This window comes from Haliaeetus albicilla, chromosome 17 (assembly GCF_947461875.1).
Source record: "Haliaeetus albicilla chromosome 17, bHalAlb1.1, whole genome shotgun sequence".
NCBI classification, from domain to species: Eukaryota; Metazoa; Chordata; class Aves; order Accipitriformes; family Accipitridae; genus Haliaeetus; species Haliaeetus albicilla.
Window position 1 is genome coordinate 4,761,766 of NC_091499.1, and position 14,715 is coordinate 4,776,480.

The 14,715-nt window shown below is 37.1% G+C and overlaps 1 protein-coding gene across 2 annotated transcripts in view; it reads left to right on the forward strand.

The window, feature by feature from the left end:
• SMAP1 (small ArfGAP 1) overlaps positions 1-14,715 on the forward strand; it is an 88,718-nt gene that overhangs the window by 27,267 nt on the left and 46,736 nt on the right. For both annotated transcript variants that reach the window (XM_069804605.1, XM_069804606.1), the window contains exon 4: positions 2,866-2,941. In XM_069804605.1, coding sequence (XP_069660706.1) covers positions 2,866-2,941 — 76 coding nt within the window. The remainder of the gene's footprint in view (positions 1-2,865; positions 2,942-14,715) is intronic.

The following is a 14,715-nucleotide window of genomic DNA, read 5'->3' on the forward strand; positions in this document are numbered from 1 at the left end:
ACTGTAATATTCCAGCTGTAATATTCCAGAACTTTTTCAGCCATAAGACTGAAATACTTTGACTAAAACTTATTCAAAAGTGGATCTTGAAGATGTATATTTTGTTCTTACTGCAGCTAACTTGAATTCACTGGTGCTGTTGCAGGAGAAGCAATAATGCTGTACTCTAAGCTTTTCTTGTCAGATCAGAACAAAAGTCTCATTTTTAGACTTTCAAAATAATTCCTTTGTTGACAATGTATACCTTGAAATAATTATATAGCTTTTTGAACAGTTGTCAGTTTCTAAGTAGTGGACTTGGTCAGTTGAATATATTCCATTGCATATGTTTTCTTTATTAAAAATACAGTGCCAGGAGAGAGGATGCCAACATTTTTTGTTTCATTTCTCAATTTCCCCATAACTTTGGCAGCTACTTACCTGCTTGACATTCATGACAAGCTGTTGTGTTATGGGCTTTTTTGCCTTTCCTCTTTGCCCTTTGTATCACTACAAAATCAGCATTGTGTCTCATCAATATTTTGGTTATGAATATTCTCAATATTCTTTTGGATGAACTCTGAAACCTCTTTGCATGTAATGATCACTTGTGTATATGTTCTTCTACATAGCGCTTAACTTCCTGTAGCACTGTAATATACTTATTTCTGGGTTTTGGATAGTAGAATGGAGACACAGGAGAAACGTGTATGTGGGATCTGCCCAAAATCTCTTGCTAAAGATCCCCCATCACTTCTGCTTCTTAATCACAAGACTGACCTTTCTGGGCATTTTTGGTTTTTTTATTCTTCCCTTGTACTTCACAGGGATGCTGTGGTGTAGAAGCTAACTTTGAGGATCATCTTGATGGTTTTTTGTATGGCAGCTTTAGCTTCCTGTTTGAAAGTGGTTTTTTCCAAGACTACAGTGAATCATTTTTTTGTCTCTTCATTTTACTTCTTAAAAAGTTTTGGCATGTCTTGGGGTTGTTTTAAATTCTGTTGTTAACAACAACATGGTAGGTTATTGATCTAAAGAAACTTACGTGGTCAAAAAATTCATGCATATTGAAATGGGGTAACTTGAATACAGTGGATATTTTTCAAAATGCACAACTTAATACCCCAGTGTAATAGCATCCTGAAAAACTAAACCCTATGAAATTTAAATATTTATGGTTCTGTGTTAATAATTTTCAAATTAAAACTTTCTAATTGTCTGAAATATCAAGTGTGCGTTCTGGGAAACTGCTAAAAATAGGGAAATATTTATGCAAAAGAACTAAAATATCTAACACCAAAATCCGAGCAACCAAAGCTTAGAACACTTGACAAAATAAATGTGCCATCTGAAAATGTTAATTGTGGCAAATAACTAAGACTTTTTATTTGAAGAAAGGATAGGTTGTTCTAAGGTATTTCATAACAGTCAAGTTTTGAATGATTTTTGTTTACGTCTAAATTAGTTATAATTTAATACAGTTATCCAGTTACAGCCCAAAAGCATGGGAAAAAATTAAGTTCACTTTCTCTGTCTCCTCCCCCAACTTAGATTATATAGCGCAGTAATTTGTACTGCAAGTTGAAAATAAACTTTCTGAGGGAATCCTGTCTAGTCTTTGCTAAATTTCAGAAGTTGTGGGAGTTGTATATTATACAAGTTCCATTCATCTGTAATTTGATAATATACATTGATTTTTTTGGCAAAATGACAGTCTTTTGGTATGTGTGAAGAATAATGCGATATTAGTACTGAGATAGTTGCATGTTCAAAGTGCTCAAGATGTCCTTGAGAATGTAGATACATTTGGAAAGAGGTAGAAAAGAATGTTTTGGTTTTTGCAACTTCTACAAAGCAGTGTCTTCAAGTGACACTTGCATACAATTTGAAACTAATTGTGATTGTTGATGATATAATTTGATGCACAGAATGCAGGAACTGAGTGCTCTGAGTTCAGTGTTAATCTTAAGAGACAGTACGTGGAGCTAAGGTATCTTTCCATTGATTGAGGAAAAATTGCTACGGAAGTTTAAGATGCAATGAATCAGACCTTCCACAGTTGCAACTTCAGTTTCTGAATGGATAATCACGTTGCCAAACAAATTAGTTAAAATTTATTCTACAGGTACCAGAGAATCAGCTTTACTAAAGTTAAAAGTATTCACACTGCTTTGGAAGAGCTGCTTTATGAAGCTGAGAGAATAACTGAGGAAAACCAACTAGTTGTTCTTTTTGTGTTTGAGCTAGTGAGTTGTCAGTTCTGGTCTTCTACATCAGTATGCTTGCTGCTATTTCCACCTTTGCTTCAATATCTTTTTATCACTAGTGTTTTAGTTTTCTTTCCCTTCCACAGAGATGTTTGTTAGAATAGGAGGCTCTCATGGAGTACTTAATGTTCTCAGAGAACTGTTTATGATCAGCTTTTGATGGATGATATAATTTGTGCAAATCAGAGAACAGGTACATACATTTCACCTTTTATCTGAAGAGAAAGTGTTTTTTCCCCAAGTTATGATGGATAACTATACTTTAATTATTTACCATATATGAATACCTTTCTTTAAGTATTTGCAGTACTGCAGCCTTGTATCTTATAAATACCAAGTGAAAATATCCTAACTGGAACACTGAGTTACTTCTAGTATATTTTTCTCATATTGTTTCATTAAGAGATTAAACTGCTTAATTCTCTGTAGTAAAAATAAGCTCTTTTTGGATACTGCAGTAGCAATTTTTCTGTGTAGAGCAGTTTGGTTGTTTTAAAATGACAAAATGAGATGGAGCAAGAATCTGGTGCAGTTCTTTAATTTGAATAACCCGTCAGCTTTTTAGATTAATGTTGCTATTTATCTGAATGTGTGTTTTCCTTAAACTAGCTACTTCCAGAGCTGTGGAATTTTTCATCAGGGATAAGTACGAAAAGAAGAAGTATTATGATAAAAATGCAGTTAATGCCTTCAATGTAAGTAAACAGCTTCACCAAGAATTCTGTCACTTTTCTTTTTTGAAAGCTACATAAGAGAAATGTAGAAAACATTACATATGTTAAAATGTCTTTTACAGTCAAAACCTTTTTGATACAGAATTAAATGCTTTCTTTTGTATCTCTTGAAAGCTATTGCTAGGTTCTGTAAGTTCAACATACATTGTCTATTACATACATAACAAGAAAGCATTATGATCCAAAAAATAGCTTGCTTCCGACTCTATATTGTGTTTTTCTGTTTCAGTGATGGGTAGTTCTTCAACAGTATGCTTTGAGTCCTTTCTGAGTATATTTTTCTGTGTTACAGGGGTAAGATAGTTACTGTTTCTGGTGACTTTGGCTTCCTTCATTCTCTGCAATACCTTGATGAGAAGTCCTAGGGTGCATTGGGCCCCTCTTTCTGAGGGTCTAATTGCTCTGCTGAATTCCAGACTGTTGCTTGCAGTGAGGCGCACTGTAGTAGCGAACACAGGCAGTATGGCAGCTGGTTAGCTGTTTAATCATGTAGCTGTGTGTTCACTACCTAAGTTGGTGAGTGCTTTTCTGGCAAAGCAGGTTTGAGAATGTCAGCCTTTACTGACGTTCACAGCCTTGTTCGTTTTTTGGGGTATGGCAATTTCTGGGGCATACAATCTAGTTTATATATTTTTATTTATATAGGTGCACTTATGCTTAAACACACATTCCTCCATACCTACATTATTTAAGTATGGCCTGACGTAACTTACTACTCCATCTTACTAGGCAGTGAACTTTGACAGGGAAACGAGTGCAAGGGTGGGCGTAAAGAGTAAGAGTTTATGCTGTCTTTCTCATCTGAGAAAATGGATCTTTGAACAATAGTTTCATTTTAGAAGGGAAAAAAAAAAACCAAACCTGGAAACTAGAGAAGTGTTGCATTCATTAAGCATTGTTGAAGTAGGGGGAAAATTGCTTCACTTAAGAGGTAAAATACAATTGTGATTTGAATTACACTGTCAGTTACCCTTCTTTTATTCCAAAGTAGAAAATAGGAAGAATTGTTTAAAATTATACTTCTTTTAAAAGTTCAAAATATTCCCAAGATCTTTGTAAACAGAGAGCCTAGGTGTCTAATATAGTAGTCCACTGCTGCCTTAATATGTTTGAAGGAGTAATCAGATTTTGCTTTATTGTATTTCAGACTAATACGAATTGCTTACCTGTCATAGCAGCAAGGATAGAATCCAGACAAGCTGAAGAGATGCTTGTTACCGCTCAGGAGAGGGAACACCATTTTATTTCTTCCTACTTGGGGTTTTCTTTCATTGACTAATGTAAATGGCATAATCTCCCTAAGATAGGAACAAAACGCGATCGTGAAATATTTTAGTGATAGTAACTCATGCACACTCACATTCACCTGCATTTCTTCAAGGCCACCAAAGATCAGGTTTGAGGTAGGCAATCTGAACTCACAGTTACGGCAAAATCCTAAAAGTCCCAGTCTGCCGCTTGAACTGGGTTACCCTCCTTGGCTCTGGCACCAGCCCAGCTCACATCCACGTGTAGTGCCATGACTGGTGCTCAGCGATCATCTTTCGAGTGGGCCCCGAGACTGACAGGGAGGAGGAAGAAAAGGGGAAACGGAGCCTCCATTCTACATGTCTGGTACACTGCTTTTCTGCTCCTGGCTACTGTTGGCAGGGAAGCGGGGATGTTACCCTACACGTCAAGCACATGGAGGTCTGTGGGGAGTTTGGGAAGATCGGGGTGAGGAAGGGAATTCTGTGGAGGTATGCATTTCTGTGCCTGTGCAGGGGGTGGTGACGGTTTCTAAAGCTTTCCTTTTGCAGTCCTGATGGCATTTGAGACACCTTCCCTCTTCCCACCCTGCCAGGAGGTGGCTAAGATTCCCGGGGAACTGAGGGGCGGCTGTGGACTTTTAGCCCTCTGCCAAGTGTTTTGGTAGCATCAGAGCACTTGCTAGCACGACACCTCCATGAGTAATGGTCTTGTGAACTGTTCAGGTGGGGTGTCTGTGCTATGTCACGGCAAGCTCTTTTCTTCTGGAAAATTTCTTTACCGCGCTTACTTTTGCAGAGAGCACCGTGTCCTATTTTTAATCGAAATCAGCATTGTTGGGGTGACCTGTGAGCTTTTTAGCACACTTATATTTTGTTATCACCTTTGAAATAGCAATGCCTTCTGCTTGGGTTAGGACCAGTTTAACTTGGAGATGCGTATGTATGTTGTCATTTGGTAAAATGAATCCCTTCTGGGTATCAGCAGGTAATACAGAAGTGCAGAAGCAGTCTTGCTATGCCCTAAGGGTTGCTTTCCTTAACCAGGTAATTTCACTGAGGTGGCATTTAAAAATTTAAGGGTCTTTCCCAGATTTTGTCCCCTGTTACATGTTGCTTGTGGTAAAAGCTTCCTGTATCATAAAACTTGTTTTCAATAGATTCTTTTAAAACATGCAGTACAATATTTCTCTTAGCTTAATTTTGGCACGATCATAAGCTTTTCAAGTTTGTCTAACAGTACAACATCTGTGTTAATGTTTTCTGTCTGTTGGAGCCCAAGAGTATATGTCAAGGTTCAGTTCTTGATTCTGTGATGCTTAGGATTCATGTATCTTTTCTTTTGTTACAAATTTTTTATTTATAATTGTTAATTCTATGAGATATTTTGTGTTCTGACAAGACTGTTGTATTACTAAATTTGGCTTTTAGAGATACACACTATAATAACAAAATTGGCTAGTGCAGAGACCAGTACTGCCATCAAACATGCAGACTAAAAATAGGCAAATATGAAAAGTTATTTTTTTCATGGTTCACTGAAAAGCAATGCAGGATAAAGTTATGGGCAAAAAAAGCATTTGTGGTTTTAATGGCTAGTTACATTTTAAATAGAACAATGCATTTAAGTGGAAATCAGATATACATTAGAAAAATCTAATGCTGACTGAAAGCAGCCTGACTTTAAAAAATATTTAAAATCTATTAAAATGCATAGATCTCAGAGCTTTCTGATCCATCATTATTGGGAAAATGTGAAATGCTGGTTCCGTATCACTGCTCAGGACTAAATGAGTGGTACAATTTATTCAGCTATTCTAAGTGGGTTATCAGTAAATAGTTACTCTTGTTTTCTTGCTCAGACTCAGTGCAGGCTTGTGACTTCTTTTATAGAAAGACCTGAGAGGCTGACACCCTTGAACAGTGGTATATTTGTTTTTTTGTTTTGAGTTGTTTTTTGGCTTTTTCTTTGTTTGTTTTTTTTTGTGGTTTTGTTTTGTTTGGTACTGGGAAACACTCTGGTATCAGTTAGGCCTAATTCTTTACCATAATCTTGGGCTTTAGCCTTGAGAAAAATCTTCTGAATGTAGCAGGAATGGTAGCCCCAGGTAGGCAAACTACTGTGCTCTGGGTCAAGGTAGATGTAGGTAGGGAATTTATCAGTGATCACACTATGCTTGTCCCTTCTTTTCACAGATGTACTTCACATGTACTTTAGGTTAAACAAAAAGCAGGAGCTCCAATTTAGAATAAACAACATAGCTGGGGGGGGGAAGCCTGGGAAAAAATATCAATGGAAATTATGTATTCCTTGTTTTTTACCAACACTGATAATACAGTTAAAATCAATCTGATATTTTAAGGAATATGTTAATGTGGATGAGTTTTATGGGTGCCTTTCAGGTTTTTTGGAATATTTATACTTTTTTAGATCTTAATTCGAACAGAAACCTTTTTGTAATCATTAGAAAAATTTTTAACAGTTATGTATGCGTTTGCTGCTTCATTTCTTGTAAGACAAGAAGAAAAAGTTTTAGGAAAATGTCTAACAATGCATTTGTAGAAATACTTTCTTTCCAGAGTACTGGAATATTGCCATTTAAAAAAAAATTTTTCCATTTAGCTGCTGTTAAAGTACCAGTATTTACTTCTAATTTTTATCCTGATCAATGTAAAGAAGAGAATTTTGAATAAACTAGCCTACGTAGGGAGGCAAACTGGTTTTTTTGGGGGGTTTTTTTTTTTTTGGTACTCCATGGAAATACCTTTAGATGCATGTCAGCTCTTTGAAAAACTCTTATAGTTGAAATGATCTGTAAATGCTTAGATACAGTTGTAGGGTTTTCATGACTGAAACTGTGAAGACAACTGTATGGTATTTATGATATTTAGGAAAATGTATCCTTATTATCAAAGTATACTCCATTTAAGCAGTGTAGCTGATGACAGAGTTAGAAGTAGTATTTCTCAAGCCACTGCCTGCCATAATTCTTTCCCAACATTAACAAGAGTCACACCGGTATTAAAGATAACACTTCCTTTCTCAGAAAGTAGTTCATAGTCCTACTGTGGTGAGACCTTGGTTTGCCGAGACTTCTAAAGACCGACTGCTTGAGAAACCCAAGTCTCTTGATCTGGCCAGCTGCCTTCCTGTTTTCCTTTGGTATGAAGTAATTTTGAAACATTCAGGACTTCATGGTTTTTTATGCTTTTTATGTATGCTTAAATTTAAAAAGAGGAATAGTACAAATGAAAACACTTGAAGCTGACAGGATATTACTTGGAAAAAAAATATATTTGCTCTGTGACTAACATGTGATTTGGTACAGTTAACAGCAGGAACTTTTTATGCTCTTTGAGTAATCAGGAGCAGCAGTAGCTGTTAGTAAAATCAACTTGTTTTAAATATCCTCAGCATAATACTATCCTAGAATTAATTTTCTGCCAAACTCTCTTCTCGATTTTTAGGCATACATAAGCTGTGAATGATGCAAAGTATAGCATAGAGTCTAATAAAACAAATTTCACATAGTAGTGAAACGTTTAGGGCATCTCTATAAATGTGATGCATCTAAGATACGGTAGCATGAGCAATTTGCTGTGCAGTATGCTATGCTGTTTGACTTGATTTATCCCTGAAAGCTTGTACGACGCAACTGAGAGCTTGCATCCCATCTGTAGTTAACTACAGACAGTTACTATAGGTCAAATGGTGTGAGGTAATTTTGTACGTTGAAACTCTTCTTCAGATGGGTGCTGACATGAAACTGTTCAGGAATATCTTTCCACTTCAGACTTGTACCTGATTATCACTTTCAAGCATATGCAAATCCTTTTATATTCATCATAGGGGCTTTTTGTGCACAACAATCCCAGAACTGAAGGGTAAAGCATGCAAAGCAGTTTCTCCTCTAACAATCTTAGTCCTGAAAGACTGTTGCTTATTAAATCTTCTGTTTGCTTTGGACTCTCATTAAAGTCTTTGTGCTCCTTTTGTTTACTATCTCCTGGAGCACACTTAGAAGAGAACAGCTTGCAATTATACAAACACCTTTCCCCAAGAATCTGAACTTGTATGCTTAAATAAATGACTTGAAGAACTTTTTCAGAATTGTTGCAGTAAATACAAGTGGAGCAAATATGAGCCTTGTTGGAGACAGACTGTGGGATGTTTGTTTTTATGAAAGTAATGTCTGAACAGAGCATTCATTTTCACTGATGATCTCTGTATTGAGTCCCAAATACTTGTAATCAAAGCTGTGCAACTGGTAAGGTGGAGGGACAGCTGTTAATGAGGCTCATGATCTTAGATGCAGTGGCCAAGTAAACGTTGCTTGTTTTACGTTTTTGGGAGTTGGTAAGAATCTCCCAAAATTACTAGTTAGAGGAAGTAAGCTTTGAAGTAGATGATAACATAGTTTACCATAAGCCAAGAGAAAATGTGTGATTTTTGGAACTGTAGTTCCAGAAAGAATAAAATCTGTCTAAAATATGCTATTGAGTAACAGCTGCTGGGGTGATTCTTTCAGACACAGGACTGCACTAATGAAGGGGTTCCTGGTACCCAATCCAAATCATTTAATTTGACTGTACACGCTGCTAAGTTACAAGTGCACTAAAGTTGCCCAGAGGTTCAGGAAATCATTTGAAGCAATCGTGTTTTCCACATTTTTTAAAAACTTAACACCTCCTCTTTGATGTAAAATAAAAACTGTAAAAAGACAATCTCTCTTAAACTATTGTGTATTTTTGTATCTAATACAATGACCCTTAAGCCATACAAGTAATGAGGAGCAGCAGTGAGGTCATTGTGTTGAGTGTAAAGATTAGCTGTGTAGGTATTATCACAAACAATCTCTGCAGCTTTTAATATAAATAAGTGTATAGGAGAAGAAAGAGCACAACTTCTCAGAATGCATATGGAAATTGCCTTGTTCAGGGTGGATGGTGAATCAATTTAAGCAGATTTCAGATACTTTCAGTCTCAAAAATTATGAACTGGCACAATCTATTCCACTACATGAAGTGGGAATATATTATCATGTCCTGACAATGGTTAGAGACTAGTAAACAAAGTTTCTATATTTAAGAAAGCGTGTGAATTATGTATGGAGCAGAAGTTTCATGTAACTCAAGTTCACTGAAGGAAAACAGTAATGGGTCTACATTTTCCATGCTTTCCTAAGACATTGTGTATAATTCAAGAAGTATGAATTTAAGACAAGCAATTGGATAAAATGTGATGTGAATTTAGAGATTGTGATGGCACATTTTCCAGAAAGTTATCTTAAAGGAGATTAAATCCATAATACATTTACCGCACTAAAATATGTCACTTGGGCACCTTAAGATGGATAAATTGGGGTATGATAGGGTACATGAACAGTGAGTTTATAGTAGCTAGCATTCAGAAGCATTCAGTCATTGGCCTGGAGAGAGGTTACCAGTAACCCTTACCAATATTGCACGAACAATAGTGAGGTTTTTTTTAGTGGTGTGTGAAGAATTTGTGAATCAAGTGATACGAAGTATTTTTGAAAGATGCTAATGAAGATGGGCATCAGTAGGAAGCACTGAAATACCGTACAGGAATTATGACTTGAAGGCAGGGATAGTGAAAGTGCGATAAATTATTTTGTAAGATCATGCTGTTAGAATAGGTTGAATTATAGAATCACAGAATAGCTCAGCCTGGAGGGGACCCTTGGAGATCATCCAATTCTCCCTGCTCAATGTGGGGTCAACTAGAACAGGTTGCCTGGAGCCATGTCCAGTTGGCTTTTGAATATCTCCGGGGTTTGGAGACTCCGCAACCTCTCTGGGTAACCTGTTCCAGTATTCAACCACTCCAACAGTAAAAAAAAAAAAAAAAAAAAAAAAAAAAATTTGTTCCATTTCAGTGGAATTTCTTGTGTTTCAATTTATGTTCAGTGCCTCTTGGTCCTGGTTCTGGATACCACAGGCAATAGTCTGCCTCACTCTTTGCTTCCTGCCACCAGGTGTTTATACATGTTAGTAAGACTTCTCCCCCCCCCTTAGCTTTCCCTCCTCCAGGCTAAACAATCTCAACTCACTAAACCTCTCCTTGTCTGAAAGTCCTTTAATCATCTTGGTGTCCCTTTGCTGGACTTGCTCCAGTCTGCCCATGTCTCTCTTGTACTTGTGAGCCCAGAAGCGGCCGTGCTGCTAGCTCATGTCCACCTTGACCTCCAGGTCCTCTTCTGCAGATCTACTTTTCCAGCCAGCTGACACCCAGCCCGTACTGGTGCGTGGGGTTGTTCCTCCCCAGGTGCGGGACGTGGCGCTTCCCGTTGAACTTGGTGTGGTCCCTGTTGGCTCAGGCTGTCAGCGGTGCTCTGAATGGCAGCACACCTACCTGCTGTATCAGCCACTCCTGCAAACTTGCCGATGATGGACTCTGTCCCATCACATGGGTCCTTAGTGAAGAAGTTAAATAGTTTTGGCCCCAGTACTAATGCCTGGGTACACCACTAGTGACTGCCCTTGAGCTGGACTTTGCCCAGCAGTGGTTAAATGAATGAGTTAGAGAAGCCAGGGTGTGGATTTTCAGTGTGCTGGCTGCATTCCCAGTAGCTCCCATGTTGCAGGGTCTTGTTTCCCTGCTTCTATAAGTACTTTGCTTTGAGGAGTAGTTCACACAGCTGGACTGCCTAGCTAGCTACAAGTCACTATGTCCAAGTAAACAAAACTTCTGCCAAAGCTGAAATCTGTAGTGACTGCATTGCCAGTTTAACCTGGATCATGAAAATCTAAACGAACCTGCATGCAGCAGGGCAAGCCACTTACTTAGTAGAAAAAAAAAAGTAGTGTTCTGAAGTGTTGGGAAGTGCTCACTAAAGACAGTTTTCCCTGGAACACAGAAAACATCGGTTGGGTTGGACAGGGGAAATGGAGGGCACTTCAGTAAGTAAGATTAAAAGCATCTGTTTTGTTTATCCTGTGTCAGCCTTTAATTAAGCCATGGTGACTCTCCGTAATATCTCAAGAGGTGGTTATCTAAAGGAGAAGCTAAATAATCTAAAAAAAATGTGGGCAACAATAGGTATGGATGCTCTTGGTTACTTGGAAGAAATATTTTGTGCTCAAGTCTAATACTATTAAATATATCTGTATTTCCCAGAACATTGAGTAATTGCATCTCTGCTTGATGTAAATTTTATGAACGTCTATAGCTCTGCACACATTCAAAACTACAGCTAGCTTGTGCACAAGCTTCACCGTATTTCTGTAACGAGATATGGGCACTCTGAAGGGATGGAGGAGTGGTGAGCGTGTTCAGAATATTGATGGAAGAGCAAGCAGTACTGGTTTCTTTGAAAAGCCAGGTACTGCTGTGTTTTGTGAAACATGGGACACTATCTTTTTTATGCGGTGTACAGCAGTTAGAACACTGAATAGGGGAGACATTTTAGTAACTTTTAAAAAAGCCTTGCCAGTTAGCCTAAAGAACTTCCACAGAAATTCATAGATACGTGTTACTAATAGTACATTAGTATTCTTACACTCCTTTCAGTATTTTAAGAATAGGCCTCTCTCAAAAATGGCAAGCAATCGGTTGTGCATTTATATGCATCTACTAGCAGTCTGTAATTGCTACTGCTTTAAAATAAAATACTAATTTTAGTGTTGTCAACATTTGTTAGAGATGTACAGTAATAAAGTCAGAAGTCTGCTGAAATAAGAAAAACATATGTAGTAGCTGAATTTAAAACCTGTCTGATGAGTGTAGAGTAGTCCTCTTTAGGTTATTTCCCTATATATTGTGTGCATATGAAATGGCCACTCGAGGGCACCTTTGTATTTGGTTCAGCTGCTGATTTCCTGAGTATATTGACATGGTTTGATAACACACTCATTTTTTAATCTCTTGAATGTTCTGAGTGATAGCACCCTGAATTTCATATTTAAATGGAAGCTTAATATAGGTTTTTTTAAAGCTTTAACTTGAATCCTTTTTAATAAAAGGCTAAATAATAACATGCATTACATAAAGAGCAGGATTTTGGAAAAACTACAAATAAAAGTTGGTGAAAACTTTATTTAGTACATTGACCTTAATGACCAATAGTGTTTGTATGACTCTTATCTACCATCAGAAATATGTTAGTACAAACTGAAGTAAAATCATTCTGAGATTTTGTATCTTACATTCTCTGATAGCTTCATTTAATGGTTCTTTTAAGCTTACTTTTTTCACTTGAAATAGTAGTCTGGTGCCCAGACTACATTGAAGCTATTGGGCCAAATACTGTTTGTATTGATGCTTTTACATGAAATATTAATATAGTGCGTATTTGGATAATGCCACTACTAAGTAATAACTTAATAAATACTACAGAAGTTTTTAATGGAGAAAATGGGGACAGGTAACACATTGCCATGTAAGAGGGGCAGGGAACTGTAGTAATATTGTAAACCTGCAGATCCTTTCTTTTCGGAACTTATATTTTTTGTGAACCAAAGAGTCTCTCTCAGAGCATAGGTGAAAATGAATCTTACAGTACTAATGCACATGTATGTATTTTCTTGCTCAGCACTGGACATACATGATGCTTTAAAGACAGTATAGAGTTTTGTTATGCAAAATGGTTATTTTTACTTTATCAGCTTTGTAAGAAGGAGTCCCAAAACACATACAATAGAAAGAGATTCAAGAATTGCTAAAAATGAAATGATTACAAGTCTTTTAGTCTGAAACACAATTGAAATTTTGCGGACATAGGAGTATAAATGTGGACACTTAAGAAACAGCTCCATTCCCTCTTCTAGGCAATCCTAAATTCACTTCTTAATCAAAAGACCCGACTACTCTTAAGTTACAACTAAAATGAAATATTCAGATGCTCGTCAGTTTGCAGTACATTCTTAATGCACACAAGCATGTCAACTTTATTCTTTTTCTAGCAGCATGTATGGCTGGTTGCAAGAGTTGCCATTGGTTTTGTCTGGAACTTTAAAGCTCCAATAATCAAGGACGTCTTCATTCCAGAGCGTAGTGCTAACATAAGTTCTCAGAGTAGATCAGTGTGTGCTTCTTTACTTGAATTCTGGAAAATAGCTGGAAGTTTCTTTTTGGATTTTGATGTAGAAATTTAGATTAATTTATTGCTTTACATGTGGCCAAAAGTGGGGGAGGTTTTGGTCGCTTGTCTTTAGTGGTTGTGATGACAAATATTACTCTTAGTACCTACTTGCTCAAATGTCTTTTTCCATTGGATCTAAATTAAACAAAGATATTTTCTACCTTTCCTGCTGTCTGCTCTTCAAACTTCATAATTTTTCCAGTTTTTCTAGAAACCGATACTTTAGCTTTTTTCTCTTTGTTTCCACTGGAATATAACAATTGCATTAAAACTGACAGATGAGAAAAGTGTTAACAGAAGACAATTATTGCTGTGGAATAGTGGTTTTTTTGCAAACCAGATTTTTTTTTTTTTTTTTTTCCCCTACACTAAAGAGGGGATGTCTGCTTGTAAACAACAGTATTTTAGGTACTCGGACTTGGACCCAAGCATGGAGTAGATCTTCCTTTACTGATGCTTCTGATTAGTCTTACAGAAAGAAGTCATTGTTAGTAAAGGCTGATAAATACGCGATAGAAAACCCGTATGTTACTTTGTGGGATTACATAGTGCTGCTTTTCAATGATCTTGGTCTCCTAAAACCCAGTTTTTAAATTATTATTAAAACCTTGCTTGGCAATCCTGAGTGGTGATTAGGGTTCTGCTATAAATATTTAAAGTGCATTTGTGGCTTTCAGCTAATTAAAGGCAGTTTCCCCAGGACTGAGTGCAGCACTTACTCCTGGAGAGTTGGATGCACATACCTGTCATGGGTGAGTGGTTTGATCTGGGAGTTAGTCTACTACTGGCCACGAATGTAGAAATAGGTCACTGAGCAGATGTTTTCTCGTTTGCCATTTCCTGGCAGGCTAATGAATCTCTTTTGGCTACAAATGGGAACAGCTTTATGAGCCGCTTTATCACTGCAGGAGTTTTGAAAACAAAGATTTACTGGAAATAAAAGCCAGCAGCGCACAACTTGTTGTCAACCTCTGTTCCTTACCGGTGTTTCATCTGTTCAATAACTAATATTCCCCATAGCTAATGGTACGTCTGCACTGCAAACAGGACGTAGAAGGTATTAATACTAACTTTGAATGGTCTAACGTGGGCTTTGGCAACAAAGTCATCAGAATAGCATCAAAGTTGTTAAGGGTTGATTTATGCTAATGAGAAGGATTATTTGTTGAGGTTTTTGCTATACATTACACCTGTAAAGCGTGCTGCAGTTTGAAAATATGAACGTACCACAACCTTTCAAAGTAAGAGATGGGACACCTCAGAATATCAGGCAACTTCACTGATTTGCTAAAATATGGGGTTAGTTTGGGTTAAAAAGGAGCGTTTTGAAATCTCCTGAAAACCAAGCACTTAATGACTAAGGCGTTTGGTTTCTCTTCATGCT